The sequence below is a fragment of the Meriones unguiculatus genome, chromosome 5 (assembly GCF_030254825.1).
Source record: "Meriones unguiculatus strain TT.TT164.6M chromosome 5, Bangor_MerUng_6.1, whole genome shotgun sequence".
Classification (NCBI taxonomy): Eukaryota; Metazoa; Chordata; class Mammalia; order Rodentia; family Muridae; genus Meriones; species Meriones unguiculatus.
The window spans coordinates 2,071,761-2,095,415 of NC_083353.1; the positions used below are offsets into that span (position 1 = coordinate 2,071,761).

The 23,655-nt window shown below is 50.0% G+C and overlaps 1 protein-coding gene across 2 annotated transcripts in view; it reads right to left on the minus strand.

Annotated features, from left to right (window-relative positions):
- Positions 1–75: 75 nt before the first annotated feature.
- The window catches only part of Slc4a5 (solute carrier family 4 member 5), an 80,646-nt gene continuing 57,066 nt past the window's right edge, over positions 76–23,655 (minus strand). For both annotated transcript variants that reach the window (XM_021654697.2, XM_060383470.1), the window contains 10 exons: positions 19,023–19,136; positions 16,288–16,449; positions 15,326–15,504; positions 13,713–13,785; positions 8,921–8,989; positions 8,148–8,321; positions 7,463–7,618; positions 5,485–5,569; positions 4,411–4,478; positions 76–1,517 (listed from right to left, as the gene is read on the minus strand). In XM_021654697.2, the coding sequence (XP_021510372.1) occupies positions 4,444–4,478; positions 5,485–5,569; positions 7,463–7,618; positions 8,148–8,321; positions 8,921–8,989; positions 13,713–13,785; positions 15,326–15,504; positions 16,288–16,449; positions 19,023–19,136 (1,047 nt within the window). In that variant the 3' untranslated portion in view covers positions 76–1,517; positions 4,411–4,443. The remainder of the gene's footprint in view (positions 1,518–4,410; positions 4,479–5,484; positions 5,570–7,462; positions 7,619–8,147; positions 8,322–8,920; positions 8,990–13,712; positions 13,786–15,325; positions 15,505–16,287; positions 16,450–19,022; positions 19,137–23,655) is intronic.

Here is a 23,655-nt window from a genome sequence, read left to right on the forward strand (position 1 = left end):
AGTTGGGTATGGTCCATGTTCTAGGCAACAACTGTTGACCTCCCTCAGTTATTAAACACAGCACACGATAAGCAGACACAATTAAGTTTTATTGAAGTGCAGTTTACATTAGAAATAGAAAATAAATTCCTAAGTGAATGGAGAAGTAATAACACCAACATATTAAAGGCTACCAAGGCTAAAGAGTTCATGTATATACAAAATATAAATGATATTTAAGGTAAAAATTACATGGATTGATTTACATCAACCGTTTAGAAGCTAACCAGTTTCCCAGCTCATTTGATTAACAAAGCACGCTTCCCTCTGAGTCTGGACCATGCTACGGTTTAATCTGGATGGAGTGCTATCACGCATCAGTGAAGCCTTGAGACGTGTGTTGCTAGCTCTCCCAGGATTGGTACAGAGGAAGATGAACAATTTTATCTGGGAAAGGGTTTGGATCAGTGAAGAGCTTGGCAGTCTAACTCCAGTTGGGAATGGTGTTTCTTCAACCACTTGACCAGTACTAGTTGGATTATAAACATTAGCTGCCTAACCAGCAACGTTGGTGAGATTGGGAGTTTGGGCTGTAGCTGTTGCAGAACTGTGCAGGGAAAAAGGGGGTCCTATTCAAATGCACCATAAGCGGAGTCCAGGTTAGGGTGCCAGTGACATTTAAAAGGTCATTTGGTTGACCTAATGTGGCTTTAGAGTTCAGTTAGTGAGCACTATTTTGCCTTAAAAACAATCCGCTCAGAGCCAGGTAGATCTCTGAGTTCGGAGGCCAGCTTGATCCATAGGGAGTTCCAGGAAAGCTGAGGGTACATAGAGAACACCCACCTCAAACAAAAACAATCCATCCACACACAGGTTCTTCCACTAATAATTTTAGGATTGGGTTTTCAGAGCTCACTGTACAGAGGCCCTAACGTGAGCCAGAGGAGGGGACTGACAGGCCTCCTGGGCATTTGCAAACATCAACCCTGCAGAACACACTCAGACCTTCAAGGCGTTTAGATTTCCACCTAATCTTTAAAAGACACTACATCGGTATTTATTTTAAATAGAAGATACTAAATCAGTATATATTTTAAATATAAGTCCACCACTGCCCATTTATCTTACCTGTAACTTGGGAAAATATTTCCTCTTAGAAGGGTTAGAGCTATGCTGGGCGGCATTTTAAGCCGTATGGTTCCGTTTTGGACAGTTTACTAACTGCAAAGGGAAGGAGAGAGCTTTGTGTCTGTCGGATGGCACTAAAAAGCCTCCAGTTCTCTGCACGGTCAGTGGGTAAGGAGACAATGAAGGGCTGACACCCTCTAGCAAGGCCAGCCCTTGCCCCGTGTCCAGCTGGGAAGAGCCGAGTCTGCTAGAGGGTGGTCTCCGTGCCCGCCTCTCTCCCGTAGCCCTCATCTGTGAAGCTGAGGTCAGGCTCCATCTCTATCTTCACCTGTGGCACCATGAAGACGGGGCTCCGTGGGTAGCTGAAAGTTGGTGAAGCCGGACAAGAGATTTTGAAGTGCAAGGTGATGCTGAGTAGGACAAAGCAGGAAAGAAGAGTGAGGACCTAGACTTGGATCTGTTCAGCGCCAGCCACAGATCAGGGCTCACAGATCAGGAAAAGTCCTGGCTTTGCTTACCAACTTAAAACAAACAAACAAACAAACAAACAAACTATGTGTGTGGGTGTTTGCATGTATGTGCATCACATGAATGCAAGCTTTTTTTTTTTTAGACAAAAATTCTTATGAGCACTAAGAAGGCAGAGACAGGTGGATCTGAGTTCAAGACAGTTTGAGCTACATAGGTGAGACCCTGTCTCGGGAACAAACAAACAACTGTTATGTTTATTTATCTGTGGGTGTTTGGGGCACAAGGGTGGAAGGCAGAGGACAACGCATAAGTTGATCGTCTCCTTCCACCATGTTGGTCTCAGAGCTTAAACTTCAAACATGTTTTGTTTTGTTTTTATAGAAGGGACATACTATGCAGACCGGGTTTAACCTTGAACTCAAAGAGCCTGGCCCGTCTCTGCCAGTGATGAGGTTAAAGGCATAGGCCAACATTCTTTGAACTCAGATCACCAGGTATGGTGGCCAGTGCCTTATAACCTGCCAAGCCATTTTGTTGGCCTTTTTTATTTGGTTGGTTGTTGATACAGGGTCTCATGTGGCCTCAAGCTTTCTTTTTTTTTTTTTTTTTTTAAAGATTTATTTTTATTATTTATTTATTACATATAGTGTTCTGCCTGCACAGCACCAGATCTCATTATAGATGGTTGTGAGCCACCATGTGGTTGCTGGGAATTGAACTCAGGACCTCTGGAAGAGCAGCCAGTGCTCTTAACCTCTGAGCCATCTCTCCAGCCCTCAAGCTTTCTTTGTAGCGAAGAATAACCTTGAATTCTTGATCCTCCTGCCTCTCATAGAGGCATGAGCTCAGTGCATTCAGAGAGCAAAGTGTCCTCTATCTGCTAGGCTTTCAGCCTGGTTTAACCTATTTAAAGGGCAGCCAAAGTCAACTTCCTCAATCATCAATCCGACCGTATACCCAGCAGCATGACAGACAGAGCCCGTGGGCTCGGACTGCCACTTTTCTAGTTGGACTGCTCACCAATCCCTGTAGGTGTGCTTTCAAATGTCGCCTTAGGCCTGTTCCCACGGCCTGGACTGGCCTCTCTTCCTCTGCTCTGGCCCAGCCTGTGCGTCAGGCAGATCTTTCTGTCCTAGATAAGCTCATCCCCTGAGGTCGCCAGCCTCTGTGTGCCCATGCTTGTTCTCACAATGGTGCTGTGCCTTTGTCTGCACGTTTCTCAATGACCCCAAGTATGGTACCTCATGCCTGGCAGGTCTTTAAAAATTTATTATTTTAATGTATATAGGTTTGCCTACATATATGTCTGTATACCATATGTGTATCTTGTGCCTGGGAGTCCAAGAGAGGGGCTCAGATCACCCAGAACTGGAATTACAGATCGTTCTAAGCTGCCCTGTAGATGCTAGGAATCAAATTTGGGTCCTCTGGAAGAGCTGCCAGTGAACTTAACCTCTATCCCTCCAGCTCTGAGGCCTCTCTGTCTCGCCAGGCCTAGTCACTGAGCCTGGTCTCCTCTGAGGAGAACACCTTTACTTCTGTCTGCTCTCACAGACTGGGAAACGCCAGTGCGCGTGGCAAGCACCACCTCCAGTGAACCAACTTCTCTGCATTTGTGATCCTGTTCTGTGGCTCTGCGTCATTTAAGGTTTCTTAAGTCCCTCTCTGGTGTAGGCTCTTGCCTGCAGAAGGAGTAGTTCAAGATTTGGGTTAGTAGGAACATCTTGGAGGCGATGGCCAGTGGTTAGAGAGCACCTGTTCTTGTGGAGGAGCTTTTGCATCCGTGTTGTTGGCTCCTAACTGCCTGCCATTCCAGATCTGGGGGATCCGCTATCCTTTTGGCCTCTACAGGCGCCCACACACCCTGACACTGTGACTCCCAAGCAGCTGGAGTCATATCTAGGACCTGCTGCATGCAGCTCTGTCTTCATGCATGACCTCTCATCAAGAATGCCAAGGTATGAGGGCTCCTGGCATCTGGACCTTAAATATTTCCCTGAAAAAAAAAAAAAAAAAAAACTTTTTTCTTTTTTTTTCCCCTGAGACAGGGTCTCCTATAACCCAGGCTGGCCTTGAACTTGTTTCACAGCAAATGATGATGGCCTTGTATTCCTGATCCCCTGCTTCCTCGGTGCTGGGACTATAGACACGTACCACCATTCTTGGTTTCATAAAGCCAGGGCTTTCTGCATGCGAGGCAAGCGCTCAAAACACTGCGCTGCCTCTCTAGTCCTTCCCCCAAATGTTTCCCGCTCTACCTGACCTTTACTCTCTAGTTGGCTTTTCTCTGTCCCTCTTCCTTCCTGTGACGACTAACCCCGCTGTTGTTTTAGTCCTTGTGTTTTGATCCTTTGTATGTATTTACCCAAGCTTCTGGTAACAGATAATCTAGCTATGCTTTCATTTTTGTCTATGCTGCTTTTTTTTTCCTGTGTTGACTTTCAATATTCTATGCAATATTTCACACTATGTTCCTGTTCTAAAGTTGCATTCCCCTGTGCACTGAAACATGTTGATGTCAATGAGAACACACGTTTATTACTTGACCCCCATACCAGACTGCCCAGCACCTGTCTCCCAGGTGCGGGCTAGCAAAGCTGACTTATTCCCTTAAGCATTCAGCCTTGCTTAGTCTCCTGTCTGACGCACAAGAGCTTACCTGACATGAGGTCCCGGCCCCGGCCCCAGCTGAGAAGCCGTGTTCAGTTTATGGCTGCTGGGAGAGGGAGTCATTCCTTTATGAGTGTACCCACTGATGAGACAGTCGTCCACGGCCAGTCAATAACCCCACACCCATGCACACGAAACAGAAAAGCACCTAGCAGCCCTTACCTTCGATCTAGTTCTGAACCGCTGAAGGAAGAGTCAGAGCGAGTAACTCCAACTGCAAGATCTTTTTCCTGGAGGGAGACAGAAATGCCTGCTGTGGGCAGATCCAGTAGGGTGCCCAGGGACGTTCTAGTTTTCCAGAACCTCCTCACCATCTCTGTTTTCTGCTCTTCAACCCCATAGTCAACACTGGGGCCTCACAGAGATGGTGGCTTCAGCCACAGTCCCTCATACAGGGGGCTCTTAGCTGGAAAGGAAGGAGGGAGGCATGGGAGGGCACAGAGAGGATGACAGAAAGTGGGAGGGGAGAGGAAGGAAGCTCAAGAGACCTTGTGCTATGACAGAGTCCTCGAGGGCCCCTGAGGGCCCTGGCAGGGTGTGCTGGCCAGCCACACCTGACTTTGAGGGGAGCGACAATCCTGTGACAGGAGCCTCAGGATCAGGGCTCCATTGTAGCTTTCAGAAGACTATAAGCCCAGGTTGGACTGCCTATCACTGGGGAGGGCTACAGGCTTTGAAGCTTTCAGAAGGCTATAAGTCCCGGTTGGACTGCCTATCACTGGGGAGGGCTACAGGCTTTGAAAGATCTAGAAGGGTCCTCATGACCCAATGCTGATCCCTCCCAAGGAACCTCCCCGTCACAGTGGCAGGCACGTGAGGCTTTCACAGGACCACAGCCTAATCTCAGGGCTGGAGTCATCCAGATGGCTGTTTCTCTAACGGGGAACCCTGAGCCCTGACGGGGACTCTCAGTCATTACAATCTCAGGCAAACATGGAGGCCCTTTGGGCGATATGTTCTAAAACAATCGGAAGACCAGCAGAGCCACGGGGTCCAAAGGGAAGTTAGCGATGGGGGTCTTTTCTAAAGTGAAGATCGGAGAGTGCCCTTTTGGGTGGGGTGTCTCCGTATGGGGGAGTTCCTCTCCTCTCGGCCAGTCATTATTTTTCTCCCTGGTGCAGGAGTCCCCAGCATCTAAAACACTCAGACCACTGAGCTACGAGAGGGAGTCCTCAGGGGAGCAGGTGGAAGGGTGACGCTGAGTCGGAAGGGAGCGACGGCAGGTGCTTTACTTACTGGCGACACAGTGGATACCGTTTTGGGGATCAGACGGAACACTTTCCATGGGGATCTTTATAACTGAGGGAGGGAGGAGCTGGGGCTGGAGAGAAACAGTTGGAAAGCAGATGAACACCAACACGATCACTCAGTGAGGCTTCCTTCTCAAGACAGGAGATGCACACACGCTCAGTGTGGGAGCCGCCGCCTTTCCCACCCAGACCAAACACTCAGGCCCTCCGAGGCACTGTGACAGTCATCCACTGGTCTAGAGCCCAGGCCCCTGGAAGGAGCTCAGCCAGGAATGTCTTCCCAGAGAGTCTAATCAGCAGTGTGAGCAGTCACTGTGACTAACTCCCACTACAGCGGCACCGCCATAAAGACACTCATAAGAAAGGTTTCTGACGGGGCTGGAGAGATGGCTCAGTGGTTAAGAGCACTGTCTGCTCTTCCAAAGAATCCGGGTTCGATTCCCAGCACCCACATGGCAGCTCACAACTGTCTGTAACCCCAATTCCAAGGGATCTGACACCTTCACACTAATGCACACAAAATAAAATTAAATAGATTATTTAAAAAAAAAAAAAGAAAGGTTTCTGTGACTCAAACTTCATCCTTCCACTGAGTATATGAAGCATGGAACACAGAAGCATTTTCCCTCAGACCTGCAGTAATTCCCGACAGATGTTTACCAAAGAAACCAAAGAAAAAGCATCTGTCTTTAAAAGACAGCGAGGGGCCAAAGAGCCTGCACTCACGCACACATAGCCACCTACGTAATTTAAAATAACAGATCTTAAAATTAAGGCGCTTGGCCTCTAGCCTACCCTTCCTTCCTCCCTTCCTTCTCACAGGCTGACCTCGAACCCACTATGTGCCTGGGGATGCCCTTGAATTGGGGTGCTGGTGGGAGGCCCAGCACCCCAGAGCTACACAGATAGCAACCTCCAGCCCAGGCACTGTCACAGTGGTGGGAGATAGGAGAATCAAAAATTCAAGGGCTTTAGAAGGTGCTAGAAATCGAACCCAGAGCTTAGGAAGCGTTGGACAAACACTCTATAAACTGAGCTATATTTCCAGCCCCAGAACTCTCTTCCTTTGTTAAAGCACGAGATAAATTTGAGTTAACATCAGTTAAGACAGGGAAGTCATTCCAGTTAGAGGGTGGCCAAGCACTGTTCACCAGTCGGCAAGGATCTGCCTGGGAAGCTTTTATCTGCAAGGGTTGGTATCCCTAGACTAGGGTGGATGAGTCAAATAGGGGACACTGGGACCTGGGCAAGGCCTCAGGAGAGAGCATGATCAAAGTAGGAATGCTGTTCTCCATTCTCTGAGACAGTTGGCTCATATCCATCTTGGGAGGTCTTGTTCCCTTGGGGAAGAGTTGCCATCATTTGTAATGAGTGGCTGAATCAGAACATCTTTCTGCCTCGTGTTTTGATATTTACCGTACAGTGTAGACTAGCGCCTTGCTTCGTGAATCCCTGCATGTTTTAGGGCTGGGATGCAAAAGGAGCACGGTAGAGGAGAGGAGCGGGTGGGGCCCCAGGGGGTCACTGTACTCTCAGTGAAGACATGAGTTTCTCCATGTCTAGCCCTTGGGTAGACCCAAGCCAAGCTCGTTACCAGGGCCACCCACCTGGAGTCCAGGCGCACTGAGTTTCCACTGTACCCTCCCCCAGACCTGCTCCTTTCTCAGCCTGCCAGCTGTCTTTCATGTTGGAGCTTGTTCTGCCCCAGGGATTTGCCGTTGAAAATGGTCCTGAGAACCCACAGTACTGGCAGGGTGGCTGCGGCCGTCACCTGTTCCTAGGCAGGGAAGCTCACTAGCTCTGATCTCCCTGAGGGTATCACAGGAACAGGTGAGGTCTCAGTCCCCGAGACAACACAGACGGCTATCTTCCTGTGCCACCCTAAAGACCAGCCCTCACCCTGGCAGAAGCAGCTGAGAGCCTCTCAGTCTCTGTCCCCTGCCCAGGCCACTCACTGTCCCCACCTCCTCATCGGTGTTTTCATGGACCCCTTTTCTTCTCTTCTTCTTCTTGTCTGTCTCCTTTTTCTCCTTCTCTGGGAGGATGTTGTCAATCCAGGCCAGGTCATGCTGGGAGAAAATCAAGTCCAGGAGCCTTCGAACAATGATAAGGCCCAAGATCTGGGGTGGGAAGATGGGCAGAAAGACTGAAGCTCCGTGGGAGCTCAGAGAAAATGGTGAGCCTGTGTTTTCTGCCCAGTTGGCCGATTTCATTTGTGGCCAGTGTCTTTGCACCCATTCCATCATCCCCGAGACCAGCCAGCCAGCCAGCCTGAGATCGCAGCATCCCTAGTGCTGGGATCACAGGCCGCTGTCACTGTGCCCAGTATACATTCCTAAGTTCTTGAATCGATGAGCATGGTTTCTGCCCCCTCATGATCCGCTTATCTTTTAAAGTTCAGTTGCTTTACATGGTGAAAGGCTTACTACCACACTTCAGATTCAGGGCTGGGGGCTTTAGCTTTGGCTTTCTGCTTTGTCCTGCTTCTCCAATCCCACCCCATCCCTCCTGCCCACCAGACTTTTGCCCTGACCTCAGCAGAGAGGTTGTCCCTGCAGGGTCCTGTTACTCTGGCACTCTTCTCTGCTCCCTGGCACTGAACCTCCTGGTGGCGCTGCTGAGCAGCAAAGGAGCCCACACCCTCCTCACCATCACGGGGAAGATGATAGCAGCCATGGTTGACTTGAGGATCCAGAGCAGTGCCAGGCAGAGGATCTGCACCAGGGTGAACAGGTGGATCCTGCGGAGGGGGACGTGGCGCAGGAAGGCGTGGTCCGGCTGGTGCTTGGCTGGCATGAGGAAAAGCTTACAGCGTTCCCAGAACTGGCAAGAATATGGCATAGGACTCAACCGGGAGGTCGGCCTCCAAGGCCAAAGGCCTACTGGACTAGGGGAGCAGAAGTGATGACCTGGTAGGGTCTCAGAGAGGGGGCTCCCAGTCAGGCCTTGTGACAGTCTAGTGGTATCTAGGCATGTGTGACATAGGTAAAGAGCCCTGAGCCTGGAGATAGTGACTAGGGGAATAGGGGAAAACATATTTAAGGGGAAAACAGCCAACCTAACAGCAGCACAAACTGCCTGGGGCCCTGAATCAGAACAAAACAAAAATCTTTTCTTTTGTAGGCTAGCTTTAGGGAAGTGGGGAGGAAAGGTTCATCAGAGTTCACTTGACCTGGCTTTCAAATTCTGAGCCTCAGTTTCTCCACCTGTAAAATGGAGGTCCAAGGGCCTAATCACATAGATTATATGTTACCTATAAAAGTACCTAGTATAGTCATTTTGTTGGCGCAGTCAATGGAAATAGCATCATTACCATTATTCCCGCATGGAACTGGGGCAGCAAGCATTTAGTTTGGGCAGCACACACTTAGATATGAAGCTCTGACTCTAGGTCGTATTGGCCGGAGAGGACACCGCCTTACCTGGATGCCGTTCAGGGAGGCCACGCCCATGTACAGGAAGACGCCATAGAGCACTGGCATAGGGATGTACTGAAACGAGAGCAGAGGTTTGGTGGGGGAGGCTCCTTGCTATTTGGTGACGGACAGGAGTGTTGGCCAACCACAGAGAGTGCCAGGGAGCTAGATTTTGAAGGAGCTGAGGTCCAAGAGCAGATCTGGAGCCAGAGGATGTGAATGGGCCATAGGGGTGGGACAATACTTGAGCTCGGGTGACCAGGCCGGCCTGCAGCTGCCTTCCAGTACTGGCTGCTCTCCTGGCCACTCAGAGCCTTACAGTGAGCACTGCCAGCCCCACCAGGGCCTGCCCCCCTCCTCAGGGGACAGTCACTGAAGGGGCTGGGGCCTTGGTGAGCTGAGCAAGAGCAAGCGGAAGAAGACACATGCTATCGACAGCATTACATGAACTAAGAGGCCCAGGTCGCCACTGACAGTATAGTGCATGCCATGCCCTTCCTTGCAAACAAGGACGACAGTTTCTTTGCATTTCCGAAAAATGGAACCACATTGTTTACACTGCCTCACTCCATCATTCCAGGTTTCTAAAAGCCTCTCTCTACTGCCTGTCCAGGCTGCATGTCAGTTCCTTTTCTTCCCCCTTATCTGTGCCTTATTTGCTGCTGAAGCCAGGCCGTCAGGCCTTGCTCTTGGGTGGTCCTGGGAGAACACTTTCCCAAGCATGAAGTTTGATACCAATATGGGTGGCCTCACTTGCAGCTGCCGTTAAAGAATGTTGAGACGGGCGGGAGGGAGCATTCTGTGGCTAATGGCACCGCTCACGCCTGTAACTGCAGCTCCTGGGGATCACATACCCGCTTCCGGCCTCCAAGGCAGCTGCACTCATGGCACCTATCTACACACAGACACACAGGCACAGAATTTTAGGAGTGAAATAACTGTTTAAAGGAGAAAGAGTGTTAAGACATCTGAGCAAGCAAGTTATCTCTTTTTTCTTTGTTTTTGTTTTTCGAGACAGGGTTTCTCTGGGTAGCCCTGGCTGTCCTGGACTCTCTTTGTAGACCAGGCTGTCCTCAAGCTCACAGAGATCTGCCTGCCTCTGCCTCCCGAGTGCCGGGACTAGGGCGTGCGCCACCGCGCCCAGCTGCAAGGGATCTCTTTGAAGTTAGACTGTTCAGTGTTTAAGCACGAAGAAAGATTTGGATCTAGATGTTGTAAGCTTCAATCTCAAAGCATTTGAGCTAAAATTTAAAAAGTCAGATGGACCTTGAATCTTCCTGCTGACACATGGCTTGTGAAAACTGTCCTAATTATAAAACAACATGAAAAGTCAGCAAGTGAGCACTGTGCAAATTGCACTCAAGAGTATAGGAGCCACTGAAAGATCTTACCTCAAGCAGTGCCTGAGCTGTGAGGTGCTGGGGTGGAATGAGAAAGGACCCCAGGCTCCATACATGCTCGGCAAGCACTCTAGCAGCTAAACTCCAGCCCTGGAACTTTGAAAACAGTGCGCCCGGAGCCCTGGGCAGCTCCTGATCCTCGGCCTGGCGCTGCATTCCTCGCTGCCTCCACACAGATGGACTGTAGGCGCTCAGCTGCGCCGTACGTCAGCAGCGCCCCGGCCGCACTTGTGCTTCCGGGTAGAACTCTCTTGCCCTGGGTCCTCATCTCGTGTCAGCAGTTGTTCAGCACTGGCTGGAAAGACCTTAATACTTTTGAAATCCTATCTTTACACAGATTGTATTTTAATTTGTGTTGTACCTGTGTGTGTGTGCCACGTGAGCATGTGTACCCTTAGAGGCCGGAAGAAGGGGTTGGATTCCCTGGAGTTGGAGTTAGCGGTGGTTATGAGCTGCCTGATGTGGGCACTGGGATCCACTCAGGTCTCGGGGAGAGGGGCAGCAAGCTCTCTTAGCAACTGAGCCATCTCTCCAGCCCCCAAAGCCTTTACTCTAACAGGCCTTGATATGCTCAAACCAGGAACCCTGTGGTTTACAATCCTGACCCCACTCTGCGGATGGACCCCAGAGCCTCACCCGAGCAAAGCAAGCACCTGCGCCACCGAGCTCCACGCCCACCCTCATTTCGGTTATTTTCTTTCTACTGCTGTGGGCCTGCTGCCTTAGACTAAGACAGACGATGTTAGCACAAAATCGGATGTCCAAGTGTAAGCATAAAAGACTGGCACTACACACAGCGCACACTAAGTGTGCCCATAAAGGGACTGACCACATGGTCAGTGGGACAAAAGAGTGGAGACCATGCTGGAATTCCCGAGCTGCTCCGTGCTCAGTTCAAATGCATAGAAAAAGGCTGGTGCGGAACGGCTGGATTGCCGAACCTTTCCGCAGCTGACTCTGACACCGGCACGGAGATGGGAGCTGCCGTCTGCAAGGTGCCAGAGGAGCCTTTGCTCACTACGTCACGCTCTTCTGAGATGAGTGTGGTTCTGGACACAAACACTTACACAACAGTATCAGATGGTCCTTTGGAGACTGTTTCATGTAAGTGAATATGACCTGGGCCAGGGAGATGGCCTGGGCCCCATCGGAGTCTGACAATCGGAGTTCAACGCCCAGGACACACAAGGTGGGGAGAGAGAACCGACCTCTCCAAGCTTGCTCTGACCTCCGCCTGTCACAAAGCACATACTCGTGCACACGCGTGCCCCCCGCCCCCCCACAAGTAAACTGAAGGTGGTTCTGGGGTCTGCAGCTACAGCCTGGCAGCAGAGCACTCACAAGCCTTTGGGTTCCATCCCTGAAACCACGAAGGTGGGTCTTGGTTTGCCCGTGACTGCGCCAGGGCTTCGCATGTGCTCGCCACCACTGCTGACCCCAGGCTTCCACGCGCTAGGCAGCACTTTACCACGGCTCCCCTAGTCTTCGCTTCACTATTTATTTTGTGCCTAGGCCAGCACAGAACTCATTCTGCAGCATATGCTGGCTTTGAACTTGCGACCCTTTGCTTCATTTTCCCAAGTTACGTGTCTGTGACATCAGGCCTGGCTCTTAAGGTCTGTTTTATTTTCACTCCATATTACTTGTATTCATCTAATTAAATTTAAAAATAATATACTCATTTTTAAAAGATTTATTTTTACTTTATATGTGCTTGAGTGTTCTTTGTGTGCATGTATGTGTGTGCATAACGTGTGCCTGGTGCCCACGGAGGCCAGAAGAGGGTGTCAGATCCTCTGAAACTGGAGTTGCGGATGGTTCTGAACTGCCATATGAGCGCTGGGAACCAAACCCCAAGTTCTCTGTACGAGTTACCAATGTTCTTAACCACTGAGCCATCTCTCCAGCCTCTACTTAGTTTTACATATATAGATTGACGGGCTGACTGATTGGCTGATTGTGTGTGCGTGTGTTCATGTGTGCAGGTCGATGAGCAGGTATGAAGGTCAGAGGAGAGCCTTCGGGACTTGGTTCTCTTCCTCTCTCATATGGTGTAGGGGACCAAACTCAGCCTGGCAGTTCAGCAACAGGCGTTTTTACTGGTTGACTTATCTCACCGGCCTGCAAACCACTTTCAAATGGACAGAAAGTACCCGCCCATCTGTGTGTGATCCGTTCCAGGCACAATGGAGACATTCCTTTGAAGGACCCACACGCGCACTGTCCACTCAGGCGTGCCCAGCATTTATTTCAGGACAGAAACGCTTGTCATCGAGAGTGAATCAGGTGCATCTGTGTGTTCACTCCTCTTTGCAGGGCCACCTCAGAACCAGCTGTTCCGAGAGATTGGGGGAGGGATGGCTACAGAAGTGGGCTAACTTTAGTAAGGAAGGAAAGTCTTGGGCTGCAGAGATGGCTCAGTCAGTAAAGTACTTGCTGCACAGAACACAAGGCCCGGTTTAAGCTCAGGAGCCAGGTGGACGGGCCAGGGGCAGAGGCACTGTGACGGTGGAGGGGGGAGGGAGCCTTGAGCTTGCTGCCAGCCTAGGCAATGTTGTGAAGCTTCAGTGAAAGACCCTGTCTCAGGAACAAGGTAGAGAAACCAGAGAGATGGCTCAGGGGCTGAGAGCACATAAAGTGCTCTTGCAGAGAACCTGGGATCAGTTCTCCGCACCTGTGCTGGGTGCCTCACAACCTCCTGAAACTCCAGGAGAGCCTGACACCGCTGGCTTCCATGGGTGGCCTACACACACACAGACACACAGGTACACATATGCACAAGCGCACATACACATACACATAAAGAAAAGTCTCATGTGAGTACGGGTTGAAGGAAAGGCCCATGACTAGGGACTGGAGGTGGGAGAGAAGAGTGGTGGGCCCTGCCAGGACTACCTCACTCCTGACTGGAAAGAGAACCTCCTAAGGGACACAGCCTTGGACGCACCGCTGCTATAGCATCCTCTAGCTGATGCAACTGGAGCAAGAGGAGTTTCAAGCTTTTGGGGAAAAGTCACTCCTGTGCCCAAGATACACAAGACGAAGACGTGGAGACGGTGCTTGTAGAAGAGCTTGGGTTCCCATTCGCAACATTTATGTCCAGTAAGTGGGAAAAGCAAGAAGATCTGGAGTGAGCCAGAGCATGGCAATGTGGACTGGCCCAGCTCTGATAGTTCTTGACCTCCCTGGGGACGAATGTCCTCCAGGAAGGTGACAGTGGCCGCTGGGGGTGGGGATGGAGACGGAGCCGACATGATGGCAATAGTGATAGCAGACCATGCAACACCACAGTAAGTGATGACTAGTGAAATACCCCCTGGCCTGGTCACACCTTGCCTTTCCTACGGCCGGTAGGCTGGTGGCCCCTGGGCTGTATGGGTGATAAGGCAGAGCCTCACCTTCAGGACAGGAGCCAGGAAGACGGAGATGCCTGTCAGGATGAAGACCATGATTCCAGTCACCCTCTGCTCCCTGGCGGACATGAGCACACAGTCAGGTGTGACCTGGAAGACACTCAGTGGCCAGTCCCGGCCCCTCCAGCTCTTCTGTTGGACTTGAAGCTTGTCATGTCCAACACAATGGACTCACAGGGTTCCTTAGCTGGGCTCTGCCTGGCAGCCCAAGGCCCAGATGACTTGGGTAGGAAAAGCAGGGAGTACCCAACCCAGCCCAGTGAGGGGCCAAGGAGGCTGTTCAGTGTCATGCTAACAACTGGGTGTCTGAGCTGTGTGGGCTTAGACCGGCTCTTGGCTCTGCTACCGATGTGTGGACATTATTAGGCAAGGTCCTAAGCTCCCAAGCATAGTGCATTGGGACAACAATGACGCTGCCGTTGGGAGGCTGTGCTTAGTGCCCTGCTTTGGTGCTGAGCTCCCACTCCCGGACTCAGAGCCAGTGAAGATCCGGGAAGGTGCCCGACTGCTGGACTGAGGAGGGCGCAGGCACAGGAGGTTTCCTTCGCCCTCGGGCCCCGGCACAACCCGATTGCCTAGGCCCTGGGGAGACTGCTTATGGACTAGGAGAGGACGCGGCCCTGAAGTCTTGAGCGCCTCAGCCAAACACAGAGGTCTCCCTCAAGGCCTGCCAGGTGCCCATGTGTCCCACGGACACAGGAAGTTGCCAGGGCAGCCATTTTGGAGAACACCAGGGTCTACCGTGGACCTTGGGGATCCAAAGGGGCAGGCATGTGCTTTCCTGCATGAACCAGCTTGGGGCCTGACATGGGGCAGGAAGCAAGGACAGGAGCAGAAGTGACAAGCCAGGGCTATAGGCTGCAATCCCAGCTGGGTCCAGGAAGGGTCTCAAGTGGTGCAGCAACTGAGCAGGATGTGAACCCATGGGAAGGCCTCCAGAGGGTCTCAAGGAAAGACAGAGAGAGGGCGAGAAGAGGCCCTACTATGGTGAGACTCTGGAACAGTGGTCCTCAGCCTGCGGGTCATGACCCCCTCAGGGGTAACATCAGATATTACATTATGATTCATATTTTCTTTAGATTTATTATTTATACAGTGTTCTGCCTGCATGTGTGCATGCACCGAAGAGGGCACCAGATCTCACTATAGATTAGTTATGAGCCACCATGTGGTTGCTGGGAATTGAACTCAGGACCTTTGGAAGAACAGCTACTGCTCTTAACCACTGAGCCATCTCTCCTACATTATGATTCATAATAGTAGCAAAATTACAGTTATAAAGTAGCAACAAAGTAATTTTATGGTTGGGAGTCACCACAACTTGAGCAACTGTATTAAAGGGTCCTAGTATTAGGAAGGTTGAGAACTGTTGTGTGTGTGTGTATATGTGTGTGTGTGTGTGTGTGTGTGCGTGTGTGCGTGTGTGCGTGTGCGTTACTACTGGAGACTCCTAAGAAGTAATTTCCACTTAGAAATTATCGAATTTTTATCTTTCTCATCAGAATATTCCTCCTATGGCTGTGGTCTCAGTGGTCACAGGGAAAGACTTTCTTACCCAAATGCCCTGTTCAGGTGACCCATGCCTTGCTCCCTCCTACCTGACCCCCAGGAACTGGGGCTGCTCCCCCGGGGCACTGGTCTCCGTCTCCATCTTGAGGCTGTCGATGTGGGCGATGGAGATGACTGTGGCGGCCACATACCAGGGGAGCCCCGTGAAGGAGCACAGGGCCATGAGGACGCCCACCCAGAACAGGTCCAGATGGTAGCCGGCGGCCTTCTGCAGGACAGTGGGACAGGAGAGATTCTGGAACCGAATCCTTCCCAGAGCAACCGGTTTTTGTGTGTGTGTGTGTGTGTTTGTTTGTTTGTTTTGTCTTGTTGTGGAGCATGTTCAATGGCTTCCCCTGCCTTCCAGAGCGTATTCTGAGGGGGCTGCCCTCAAGTCCTCAGAGGACTTGAGAGTGTTTGGGCCTCACTACCCCCCAAGGTGGCTTTAGTTGTCACCTTGTTTAAAATAAATAAGTAAGTAAGTAAATAAATAAATAATGATAAAAAAAAAAGAGCCAGGGCTGCAGGTGTGGAGAACTGGGATGCCCCAGCTTGGTAAGGCCTGGGTTGGTCCCTGGAAAGAAGAGCTGGCACTCAGTGGCCACAGCCTCTCTGTAGTTTGCAGATAAGGGGCTCCAGCCTAGAGTGGCCCATTCTAGGCGAGGCAGGGAGTGGTGACGCGAGTCTCCCAAAGGCAGGGAGGGGAGCTCCAGGTAGCAGGGTGCTGCGGAAATTCCCACCTCCTGATTTCAGGCCTCAACCACAAGCATGCGAGGTGCCCAAGTCTTGTTGTCAAGAGGTACAGTCAGAGAGACATTTTGAGGGCTTCAGGGAGCTTGTGCCCAAGACCCAACCTGGCTTGCTTCCGGTTCTCAGACCAAGTCACCTTGGTTCTGCTCAAGAACACATCTCCCTCACCTAAAGGCCCCAAGTGGGAGCTTATCTTCTCCAGGTAGGGGAGCAAGAACACTCCTCCTCTATTTCCCCAGCTAGGCTCCTGGCTCAGCCTTACCCTCAGCTTGTTCTCCTTCCGGTTGACAATGACAGCGGTGATCTGCTGGTCCATGAAGATCAGGATGGTCACCAGCAGGGCGGGCAGGATGCTCGCAGGGTACACCCACCAGGGGTTCTTCCCAAAGGGGGCGACGAACCAGCCTCGGTCAGGCCGTGTGGGCTGAGTGGAGCAAATGGAGAGGCCTGTTCCTCTCCCCCTCGTCCCAGGCCTTGCCTGCATCCCCTTTCCCACCACTTCTCTTACAGATGCTAGGCACCTGCAACGTTAAAGAGCATCCCAGAGGCAGACAGGCACGGGACTGAGCACAGACACAGTGGGGCTACACCAGACAGAACCCCCTAGGGAGGCGGTGAAGACCAGAGGGCAGCCAGAGGGCATACGCACTCACTCATCGCCTAAGACAAAGGCAGAAGGGAGGCCTGACCAGCAAAGCGCTGCCTAAGGAGCTCGGGAGGGGGGGGCTGTCTGTCAGGAGACACACCAGCTCAGGCCGCACGGCCAGAACGAAGAAGCATCTGTACCTAGGTGTGTGTGTGTTTTGTGTGCACCTGTCCTTCTCTGTTGCTCAGCCCTCATTGCCTTGATTCACCACCTCCGACTGCCACATCTCACCAGCTGGGCTGGCTGCTCGGAGAGCACCCAAACTCCGCCTGCCTCTGCCCTCTGATTTGGGGTTACAGGTATGCACAGCTATAGCCAGCTTTTGCTATGAGTGCTGGAGATCCAAACTCAGATAATACTGTTTTCAAAGCAAGGCATCTTCTGCTGCAGCCATCCCCCAGCTTCTAAGATCAGTGCTTTCATTTTAAAGCTAACACTTCTTCAAAGACAGGTTCCAGGCCCGGATTCCCTACTTTGGTAGATAGTTGGTGCATTTAGAGGGCTTGAGGTTAGCTATAAGTAAATCGCCACTTCTGGATGGATGATTTCTTTCTCTTTCTTTCTCTCTCTTTTTTCTTTCTTTCTTTCTCTCTCTCTTCTTTCTTTCTTTCTTTCTCTTTCTTTTTTCTTTCTTTCTCTCTCTTTTTCTTTCTTTCTTTCTCTTTCTTTCTCTCTCTCTCTTTCTTTCTTTCTCTCTCTCTTTCTTTCTCTCTCTCTCTCTCTTCCTTCCTTCCTTCCTTCCTTCCTTCTTTCTTTCTTTTCTTTTCTTTTCTTTTCTTTTCTTTTCTTTTCTTTTCTTTTGGTTTTTGGTACCAGGGTTTCCCTGTGTAGCCTTGGATGTCCTGGACTCACTTTGTAGTCTAGGCTGGCCTCGAACTCACATTGATCTTCCTGCCTCTACCTCCCTAAGTGCTGGGATCATAGGCGCCACCTGGCCCGGCTTTCTTTTATATATATATATTGAAGCCAGGCATAGTGGTGTATACCTTTGATCCCAGCACTGAGGAGGCAGACACAGATGGGTGTCTGAGTTTAAGTCCAGCCTGATCTACAGAGTGAGTTCTAGGACAATCAGGACTATATAGAGAGACCCAGTCTCAAAAAGCCACTACATACAAAAAAAATTACATTTTGGACATGAGTCATGAAAGAAGATGTGAATGAATTTCTTTTCTTGTTTTAACTCTGCCATGGAATTTTTGTTGTTCTTGTTTTACTGGTAGATAAGTACATAAAATATATTTGATGTTGAAAATGTAGAATCCAATGAGAAAACCCACAGCTTCAATACAGCTCATCTGCATCTATAGAAGACAGTGAGATGAATGGGCTTTAGGCCTGTCTATTCTTGCTCCGTAACTTTTTTCAAGTATGTAAAGTTTAATAAACCTTTTAAAATTATATTTTATTTGTGTGTGTGGTGTGTGTGTCTGTGTCACCTGCAAGTGTAGTAATCAGAGAACAGCCTGTGAGAATCGATTCTCTCCTCTGCCGTGTCTATCCCACAGCTGGAACTCAGGCTCTCAGTCTCGGCAACAAGCACCTTTACCCATGGCAGCATCTTGCCAGCCCCTGACGAGCAATTTTTGAGCCATGGACCTCCACTTTAAACATGGCTAGTGTCATGTGGAGACCCCGTCAAAGTCTCCACCTCGGTGCTTCAGATTCCACAGGTCTAGGGTGGGGCTGAGGCTCTGTATTAGAACCTGTTTCTGTTTTTAATGAGACAGGGTCTCTCTCTATAGCCCTGCCTCTCCTTGACCTCAAACTCACAGAGATTTGCCTGCCTCTCGAGTGCTAGGTAGGATGAAAGGTATGTGCCGCCATGCCTAGCAGAGAATCTACATATTTAAGCTCCCTCCTACCTGACCCCCAGCACTGGGGCTGCTCCCCCGGGGCCCTGGTCTCTGTCTCCATCGTGAGGCTGTTGATGTAGGCTATGGAGATGCCTGTGGCAGCCACATACCAGAGGAGCCCCGTGAAGGAGCACAGGGCCATGAGGATGCCCACTCAGAACAATATGACACTACTATGGGGCCACACGTTGGCAATGACCATTCTGAGGGATCACTTTGAGCAGGTCTCTGTCGGCCCAGTTTGTAGGTTACGGAATTAGAAAGCCTCTAACAGAACCCAGAGACTTCATCGGTCTGCAGAGAAGATCCCAGTCTTCCCTCAGCCATAGATCATGGCGCACAGGTCCTCACCCACGTCTCAAATGACTGCCTGTGGGAGGAACATGCAAAGGCCTTGAGCACACAGGCTCTCTTGGCTGAGAGGAAAGTTTGCTAAGTACAAAGGAGAAGTTAAGCAGGCAGAGTGACTGCCCAGGACAGGGTCAAGGGGCAAACCTTGATGACATTAGGCACATGCAGCTTGGGGGTTTGCAGGCCAAAACAGGCATCGATTCCACAGAACAGCAAGATGGAGAAAACAATGGAAAAGTCGGCCACCAGGGTCCGGACCTGCAGAGAGGAGAGCAGCAAGTAAGTGTGGCTCCTGGCTTGCTGGGAGACGAAGTCCTTAGGTGGCAGTGCGCAGAGGGTTAGGGGCTGGGTTTGGAGGTCAGCAGGCCTGGGCTCACACCCTGGACCAGCGATCCTCGGGATGTCCACCATCGCTTCAGACCGCAGTTCCTTCTTCTGCGAGATGTCGATAATGATAGCACCCACTTTGGGGGTACAGTGAGGGGTGGCAGGTTAGAGAACTTGGGATGCCTTGGCCAGAGTGGCCGCCCTCACTCAAGTCATGCTCCAATAAAATGACTGAATCTGGCCACCTGGCAGGTGGGTGAGTTGAACCCAGAAGGAAACTCTAGCTCCTCTAACCAGGCTGGCAGGCCGTTGTACCTGCCTGGGCTGAGAGGGGATCCCCTCCATTTCATGGGGGTCCTCGACCACTCTCAGATCTTCCATCTGCTAGGAGGACTCCACTTTCTGACCGCTTCCAGGGAGTTGTTCTATGTCAGGATCTGGACCTGCCCTGTCTGCCCTTTTGGAACCAGTGTCTGGCAGCGTCTACTTGTCCTCTTTTTATGTCTTTCACAGAGAGTGGTTGGGGTCAGGATGGAGCCATCGGGGCACATCCGTGTCTGTATTCTACAGGCACACCCATTCTCTGTATGGAGAGGAGCCAGCAGTGACACTCCAGCTTAGCATGCTCACACTGCTGACTGCTCCGAGGGAAACCACCTTCCACCTGCCCAGGGCCCCTGAAGGACCACAAAAACGAACACTTCAAGTGCCTCTGGGAGAGAACAAAGGATGCTAGAGAGACCCACATCTGTCCACATCTGGACATCCCAGGTCCCAGAAATGTGGCTGAGCACCTGAGGGGAGGCGACACTGAGCTCTGGGTGACCACTGCCCCCTCCATCCCCCCTCTCTCTAACACCATTGGCTGGAGATGAGCCAGAAGGCCTGGGCACGCGCTCAGGCCTTCTGTTTTTAGAAGGCTTCTGGAAGGCCAGAGGGAGACACAGCACCCTGACCTTGTCCCTGACCCGACCCTTTCTAGTTGGTTGCTACAGTAGTATGTAATTGGTTAAAGGCACATAGCAGAGAGACCGTACGAGCACATCTCCACCTCACTCTCCTTTCCTCACCTGGCCCTACCTCCGCCACACCCACATGTGGTTTTAGCTCTGGAAGTCATGGCAATCAACATACTTACAACTTCAAACTTGAAACAAATTATCATCAAACATCATCATCATGATCCTCTGTGTGTGAGCATGATGGAGGGCACACATGCCACCATGCACACATGGTGGTCAGAGGACGAGGTTGAGGAGTCAGCTCTCTTCTTCCATCTTTATGCGGGTTCTGGGACTGGACCCAGTTTGCTGAGCCATCTAGATGGCTTTTCATAGTCTGAATTACTAATTGAAAGTGTCACCTATGGAGAAGATTTACTTATAGCATCCTTCTTGCTCGTCCCTCACTCCAAATCCTGGGTAGTAATTTTTAAATTCCTTCTATGAATTGCCCCTGTTTTGCTTCCGATTTTTCCAGTGCCTTTTCACAGCAGGTGGCATTGCTCCCCTGACCTGGCCACCCCCTCTCTCCTCTGTGCTCCTGTCTGGGACACCTTCATGCTGGTCTCTATTGTCAAGTAGATTCTTTTTGTAAAAAAGAATTTTAAATTTTAATTTTGGGGGTGGGAGTGGGTTTGCATGTGAGTGTGCAGTCCTCACAGAGGCCCCTGGAGGTGGAGTTACAGGCAGTTGTGAGCTGCCTGATGTGTACTGGGAACTGCACTCATGTCTAAGAGCATTATATGACTTTAGCTACTGAGTCATCTCTGATATATATGATATTCCCTATATTACTCTGGCTGTCCTAGAACTCACTATGTAAACTGGGTTGTCCTGAAACTCACCGAGATCCACCTGCCACTGCCTCCTGAGAAACAGGATTGAAGGACAGCTTTCTCTCATACCCAGAGGCATGCCTGAGTTTGCTCTCTACAGAAAACCCTGACAAGTTTACCTCAATCAAAAATATGTCAAATTGTTCTGTGCAGTTAAAACTTTTACATAAGTGGTAGCATATTGTCGGCAATCTTCTGACACTTGCTTTATTTCCTCAACATCACGTTTGTGACACTTTCCCTGATAGATAGAGACAGATGTAGTCTGCAGCTTAATGGCTCCATCAAGTTACATTTTTCCCTTTTATTTATTTAACAAGTTTATTTTGCGTTCATGTTTTATCTGCATATATATACATACATGAGTGTATATATATGTATATGTATGTATATATGTGTGTATACATGTATATAAATGAGTATATATATATATATACACACACACACACGAGTGCACTGCATGTGTTCCTGGAGCCCAGGGAGGCCAGAAGAGAGTGTTGAAGTCCCTGAAACTGAAGTTACCAAGAGTTGTAAGCCACCATGTGGATACTGAAAACCAAGCCCAGGTCCTCTAAAGAGCAGCTCATAACCACTGAGCCACTTCCCTGGACTCTCCATTTATTTATTTTGTTGTACTGCAAATTGATTCAGATTAGCCAGTGTGGTCCTCCTACTTTGGTAAGCTGATCCTGGAGACTTGCCAGGAATCTGAGGCTAATGAGACCCAGACTAAGTGAGACCCTGGTTCAACAAAGCCTGGTTACCAAGGACCACACATGGACTGGGCCTAGGCCCTCCACGCAGATGTGGCCGATGGACAGCTCATGTGAGCCCTGAGCAAGGGGAGCGGGGTTCTCCGACAGGGACTCTGTTGCCTGCTTTTTGCTCACTTCTCCCTGGCAGGGCTGCCTCGCCAGGCCACAGGGGAAGAGGATGCACTCCGTCCTGATGTGAGTTGATGTGCTGGCTGGGATGAGTTTGTAGGGGGACTTCCCCCTTTCTGAGGAGCAGGGGAGGGGAGACAGGGGAAAGAAGAAGGGAAGGTGGGACCGGGAGAAAGGAAGGAAGGGGCTCTGATTGAAACTTAAAGTGAAAAAAATAGACACATTTAAAAAAAAAACAAACAAAACCTGGTTACTTTCACTTTTTTCCTCTTAGAATCAATGCTTAGAAAAATCCCACACAGACAATTTCAGTCCATGTGTGCAATTTCTGTGGAATGTGCACCTGGTGTGGAAGTGATGGCCAGAAGACAATGTCATCTTCAGCTTCACCTCAGGGGTATAGTGTTCTCGGTACTACATGGTTGACACTCCTGAGTACCACTTTTCAGCTCCAGGACCTGGTATTCAACTCTGCCTTCATCAGCCTCAAGAATGCCAACCACTGCAGCCTTGTTCTTCCCCAATAGCAACAGAACACTTAAAAAAAAGTGTGTGTGTGTATGTGTGTGTGTGTGTACATGCCACAGCTCACGTGTGTGGAGGTTGGAGGACAGCTTGTGGGAAAGGGTTCTCTCCTTCTACCATGTCTTGCTGCCCAGCCAGTACCTTTACCTGCTAAACCATCTCACTGGTTCCTAATTTCGGTGAAAGTTAGAATGACACTAAACTTAAGCTAGAAATGCAAGGGTGATGATGATGCTACTGCAAAAACACAAAGAAGAACTTGGCCTATAAGACAGAAACTATCCTAAAGCATAGAATTGAAGCTGAGAAACTGGCATATAAATAAGCCAGTGAAAAGGAATAAAAACCCAGAAGGCAACTGTCCTGCAGGAACACGTGAGACATGGCAAAGGATGCTTTGCCAGACGGAGAAAACAATGGCCTTAAAAAAAAAAAAAAAGAACAAAAAACTGGGACAATGAGCTATTTACACAAAAACACAAAGCACCACTATCTCCCATCATCATTATACATCAGATTGCAAACGCAAAAGGCAAACCAACAGGCTCCAGAGCGCGACACAGGAGAGTGCTGCATTGTCTGCAAGGGAAACTCTCTCCTGTTTGACTAAAGTAAAACCAGGAATTTTGAAATCAACAGATCTCATAGAAAAGTCAGAGCAGGAGAGGCTGGGGAGAAGCTTCAGTGGTGGAGAGCACTGGCTGCCCTCCAAAGCGTGGTTCTCAGTACCTCTACCATGGCTCACAGCCACCTGTGACTCCAGTTCCAGTGGCTCTGATGTCCTTTCAGCTTCTTCGGGCACTGTGTGCTCATGGCAAACATACATACATGTAGGCAAAGCATTCATACACATAAAATAAAGCACAGGAATCCTAAAAGCGGTAAGGAAGTTAAAAGGTCCTGGCAAGAAGGCTCAGTAGGTACACCCAAGACCTGAGTTCTACCCCCAGTACCCACATGGCGGAAGGGGAGAACTGACCCTTACAGAGTGTCCTCTGACCTTCACACAGGAACCATGGTATGCCTATGCACACTCAAAAATGAATAAAATGCAATAGCAAAAATTTAACAGAAAAACCAAAAGATCAGTTAACAGAATGGAAACAGATACTTACAACACACAAATCACAAGAAGGGAGTACATATCAGATAGAAATCAAACTGAAAACACGTGACAGTTTGAAACAGATCATTTTCAAGAAGA